General features: G+C 34.8%; 1 protein-coding gene across 2 annotated transcripts in view; it reads right to left on the bottom strand.

The window, feature by feature from the left end:
* Positions 1-6000, bottom strand: part of LOC126821155 (failed axon connections homolog) — a 28677-nt gene continuing 22677 nt past the window's right edge. The window contains exons 4-6 of one of the 2 annotated variants that reach the window (XM_050549507.2): positions 4595-4791; positions 3315-3431; positions 1-2782 (exon numbers count right to left, since the gene is read on the bottom strand). In XM_050549507.2, the coding sequence (XP_050405464.1) occupies positions 2676-2782; positions 3315-3431; positions 4595-4791 (421 nt within the window). In that variant the 3' untranslated portion in view covers positions 1-2675. The remainder of the gene's footprint in view (positions 2783-3314; positions 3432-4594; positions 4792-6000) is intronic. The other variant, XR_007680276.2, reaches the window with a different exon arrangement.

The raw sequence follows: 6000 nt of genomic DNA, 5'->3' as shown, positions 1-6000 counted from the left end.
GAAGAAAAAAATATATAAATTTATTTATAAAAGGACTTCATATAACAAAAAACAATAGAAAGATCCTATATATCATTGTATATATTATATATTATATAAAGGCGTAGATTTCAAAACATAATTCAAAAGATCACATACCATTTAAATGATACATTATCTTTCACAGAAATAAACAAAATGTATAAAAATTATATCATAAGATATTATTGAAGGCTTGATGCGCCAATTGCATTTTCACTAAAATGTCCAACTTATCACAGCTTAATCCACAATTAATATGTACTCAGATTAATTATTTAATGAAAACAAAACCAACGCTAGGTAATCTCCCTTAAGATAATCTACAAAAACTTGATTTATCAACATTAATTATAGCTGACTCTGAAATAATAACTCAAGATAAGGTTAAAAATCTTGGCGTCTTTTTAGACTCAAGTCTAACAATGGAAACACATGTCAACAATCTGTGCAAAATCTGTTACTTTCATCTAAAAAAAATTCTGAAACTAAAATTCAGCAAAAAATTTTCTGAAACTAAAATTCAGCAAAATATTTTCTGAAACTAAAATTCAGCAAAATTGTCCTTATAAAATACAAAAGATAAAAAAAAAATGACGAAAGCTAATTTATAAGGACAATAAGCTGTTATATTAATAAAGCAGAAAGGTAAATATAATTCCAACAGGTAAATGAACAATCGAAACAGTGTAGATGTTCTTGAGCAATGAAAATGTTAGAATTTGAAATTTTATAATGATAACCCGTGTTAGTATCTTTTTATCTGACCATTCAACAACAAAAAAAACATCATACATAAATTCTGTCAAAATAAAATCCATTCTACGATCATGAGCAAGTTTTATGTTTAACTTAAAGATACATTATGGGAGATTTTTATAAGGAGTTAGCCATTCTTGCTATAATAGTTCAAAAATAGATGATGATAGAAGAATATATTGAAAATTTCAGTCAAATTACTTTATTCTGAACATAGTTATCACCAGTGTAATTTTTGACTAGAAATGGGATTGAATTCCATCTTCACCGATTCTTAGTATGGCCGATCGTTTGATTGATAGGCGTTAACTCCACCTACATAATCTCTGCTCTCTTTTGTCTGCTGTCATCATATCCGAATTTGTGTTTTACCTTTTTGGATTTTTATAACAATTGGACAAAATGAGTGAGAGGGTAAATTTTCATTCTTACATGTATTTTGGGCATGCATTAAATCAATTGAATATAGGACATATATAATATTATAATATAATTATGATAAATCTATAGGTATACACCAGTGGCGTTGTGCCTATTGGGGAAATAAAAATATTTTTATTGATATTATTAAGACAGAAGACCTGTCCGTCTGTATTAGTCATCTCACGGTCTCCAGGAATTGTATAATTTGTCATTATCTGTATTTAGTTTATTGCACTTTAAATAGTTCAGATGTCATTTGTTAAGGCATCGCTCAACAGCGGCCTCGCTTTGTACACTCTATCATTTAGCCTCGTAACGGTTAAACTCCGCTCACAACGCCATTTAAAATTAAATCAGTCAACGAAATCCCGTTTAAATCCAAGCTGAATCCAAGCCATCCGTGGGTCTACAGAGTTGATTTTGTGCTTGTTGTGTAAATAAAGATCTAATTTTTAATTTCTATGACATCTGAAGCCTAAATAAAGACTTGCAATAATCAGATTTAGCTCTTGCATAATGTATGTTTATCTATAAATACTACAAATTAATACCCATTAAAAGAACATTTATTTCTACTACAAACTCTCGGATAAATCTCAAGAACATTATTTGGTTATATTATCTAAACTAAAGCATACTATATAATATAATTACTATCTTAAAATGGAGACTGTCAATAAATTCTATGATAAATCTATTTGATTTACGAATGACTGTAGTGCTGATGCCTGGGCTAAATGTCCCTCATAGCACATTACATGGTGTTTGTCTTCATTAGCCTAGTCGGTGCACAACAGTAGGATGTTAAACTCAATTTCAATTCATTTCATTTATCAAGTCTGATTTTCATCCTATCTGAATGACTGAAATGAAATGAAGATGGGCATACACCATACTATAGCCCAGGGGCCTAATCTTATATCATATTCCAACTGTCAAGGGATCTTTTACGTGCATGCCAATGTGTACGTGGAGCCTCAGTTTTTCGTCCCATCCTAATGACTAGACAGCTGTCCTTGTCAGGCCCTCCGTCCTGCATCACTGACAAGGGAAAACCAGGTTGGAAAATCTGGACGTACTTTCTCGGCCAATGCAGGGATCGAACACGTGACCTCCAGCTAGCGAGCCAGCGTCTTACTCACTTTGCCACTGTGTGACCCGACCCCGCCCTGAATGACAAGATACAATTTCATCGATAGTCTACGCATCAGGACTCAGAACACACTAGTCGAAAATCCAATAAGAATCTTTATATATATGAACCAAATGACAAGGTACAATTTCATCGATAGTCTACACACTAGTCGAAAATCCAATAAGAATCTTTATATATATGAACCAAATATTTTATTGTTGCAGCTGAAATAGTATTGACAGTCCCCAATTTCAGACATATTTAATAGTCTATCACTTTATATTTTTGTTCCTGAAGAACAATCTATGATTATATTATTGTGGTCTGTATCCATTATCCATTAACGAGTAGCCTCCCTTGTACCACCATGTGTTATACATTCATCCCAATCTTCCCAAAATAAATCTTTCATTCGAATACAGTACTCCTGTAAATTGGGATATTTTTCTAAAAAAAGAAAAAAATATGAATTATTTTATTTTTGTATCAAGGCAATATGAGTGCAAACAGAAAATTAGGAATGATACTTGTGAAGGTCAGATTTACCTGTCACAAACTAATCATGATCAGTGGGCTCCTGAATTACAAACTCATCAGTGGGCTTCCAAATTACAAACTAATCAGCCAATAAGCAGTTAAAACAGAAATACTGGTTCAATTAACCCTTGTAGTTTGTGGAAAATGATTTTTCAATGTTTTTACTTTAAAATTTTAAATTATTCCAGAAATGCTTTTACTTTGAATTCAGGCCCTGAGTTCACAAAGCATTTTCAGACTAAAGTTAAAAAATTACCAGCTTTCAATCACAGGAAACAGGGGGGTCCGGAGAAAACCCATAAGGTTGGACAGGTGTGACCCCTGGGGATTTGAAACCACACCGGTTGACTCAATGACAGACTTTATAATACAGCATGCATGTGCTAACCATTCGACCATCCAAACCCCATTTAATATTTCAAGATATATAAACTATATTTACCTTTTATCCACGTTTCACACGGCTGTTGAGGACTGTGCCACAAAAATTGTGCTAACATACCAAATGCTGTACAATCTATTTCTGTAGGTTCACTTCCCATCATAAAATCTTTACTACCTAGAAATAGATTTTAGTCTCTTAAAATGCAGATCTATATTTCATTTCATTTTTTTATACTTTCGACAATCTGATTAAAACACAGATCCTATTTCGTTTCGTTTTTTTAAAGTTCAAAATATGGTTTTACTTTTCTGTACTACACTAGGATCTGGATGAGTTGTTATATAATCTGCTTTCTGGGTGGTGTGAGGGATTAGCCAATGAAACCATCAGTTATGGCGATTTCTTGGCGTGTGATGCACGGAACTGTGGGTAAACCACTAGAAACGTCAATGCTGATTGATTAATCAATGTCTGATATCATGGGGTAAAAAGTCATTCGTATGACCTCTGACCCGACCTTTTACTAAACCAGTCAGATCTTCATGAAGTGTAGGCCATCGAAAATGTTGAAAATTTCAGTGAAATTACTTTATTCTGAACGGAATTGTCACTGTTGGAAGTTTGGACTAGAAATAGGCTTCATATGTGTATGCACGGTCTATGAGAATTGCCGATCGTTTGATTGACAGACGATAACTCCACCCACATATTCTCAATTATCAAGTAACATGCTCAATGGCTATGGTAGCCTCGTTTGGCAGGCCTTTCATCACCAGTTTCCGGAAGTGACATCAGCGACTAACGGTAAACGTTAGCTTGGTCTGCCATTTATTGATTTAATTTTAAACGGACGACTGTTTAAATCCAAACTGTATCCAAGCCATCTGTGGGTCTACAAAGTTGATTTTGAGCTTGTTGTGTAAATAAATGTCTAATTAATAATTTCTATAACATCTAAAGCCTAAATAAAGACTTACAATATAGGCAGATTTAGCTCTTGCATAAGAATAAGAATATGTCGTCACCGTTTGACATGAATATGTCTAACCTCGTTTTTCGAGTCGCTTGTTACAAATTGCGCTGAAACGCATAATGGTACACGATTCGTGTACCAATCGTAAAATGTTTATTTTGTCTTAAATATTGGATATCAGAAGCCCATCTTCTTCCGGTAAGATCACAACACCAATGTTGATGAGAATTGACAAATAATTAGTGTTTTCATTGCCGAAGGTTTTGGATGATATGGAGTTAGAGACTTCGCTACTTTAAGCTAGACTAAATGACTTGATACAAAATGATTTGAAAAATATAAATATATAGTGATCAATACTCACTTAGAAAATCAGACAAGGCTTTCATGTCATCGTCAAAAATCTGTTCAACTTCTGATTGGGTGTGTCTACCAACACCAGCTGCCCAGGCATTCTTGACAGTATTTCGTTTAATAAGTATAGGTATATATATTCGCCATCCGAAACCCATCCAACGGTTATCTGTATAACCATAAACATATCTAGACAGCGCAAAACACCTAAGTACATAAGTAGAAATATTTGAAATGAAATGCGGTTTAACGTCCTACTGTTCTGCTCCGACTGGGCTAATGAAGACGGGCATACGTCATGTAGTGTGCTATGAGGGAAATTTTGCCTGGATAGTGGTGCAACAGCCTATTCTAATATCGAATTGCAGCTATCAAGGGATCTTTTACATGCACACCAATGTATGATGTTAAACCCTGTCATAGACATTATAGGCGGCCATCTTAGCTGGGTGTGTGTGCCAATCTGATTAAAATACAGATCTATATTTCGTTTCGTTTTTTATACTTTCGATGGCCTACACTACATGAAGATCTGACCGGTTGTAGCAATAGGTCGAATCAGAGGTCATACGAGCGGCTCTTGACCCTATGATGTCAGACATTAGATTAACCAATCGGCATTTATGTTACTAATGGATTACCCACAGTTCCGTGTAAAACATGCCTAAAGCTCGCCATAACAGACCGTTTCATTGGCTAATAGCTCACATCATTCAGAACACGTCAATGATAACAACTCTTCCAGACCCTAGTGTAGTAAAGACAAGTAAAACGAAATTTTGAACTATAAAAACGAAATGAAATAGGATCTGTGTTTTAATCAGATTGGTGTGTGTGTGGGGGGGGGGGGGGGAGGGGGGCTCATTCTATAATGATTGAGCCCGAAAAACGGAAATACATTGCCTGAAAAATGGGGACGGTCCACTGAATCGGGGGGGGGGGGGATGAGGGCATATTCATTTTTTTCATAGAATGTCTCCCTTGTAAGCTTTTATTGATTTTGACTTAAAGGAGCTAAATTGCTAATTTTTGAGACCTACAAATTGACACAAATGGGTCGCAGCTAGTGCTCCTACGACTAGTCGGATAGCCGTAAACGGTTAGAACTGGACGGTTAAACGGTTTGAATTCAACGGTACGGTTATTCGGAGATGTCCCCCATTACATAGAGTTGTGTCTGATTATATTCCTCTTTATAACAAAACTTGCCCGTTGTAATTTTGTATTTGATGTTTGAAAATTTTAGAATGTAACAGTCGTCCAACGATGTCGACTGCTAAACAATGATACTATTAATAGCACTCGTCGTAGTCATACGGCAAAGTCAACGGACCTTGTTCGACTTTTGCTATTGTTAATCCAATCTAAATACTTCTCGGCATTTCTAACTATATTCTACCTTGTTTATTATTTACT

The sequence above is a fragment of the Patella vulgata genome, chromosome 1 (assembly GCF_932274485.2).
Source record: "Patella vulgata chromosome 1, xgPatVulg1.2, whole genome shotgun sequence".
NCBI classification, from domain to species: Eukaryota; Metazoa; Mollusca; class Gastropoda; family Patellidae; genus Patella; species Patella vulgata.
This window is presented reverse-complemented; position numbering and strand designations above follow the sequence as displayed.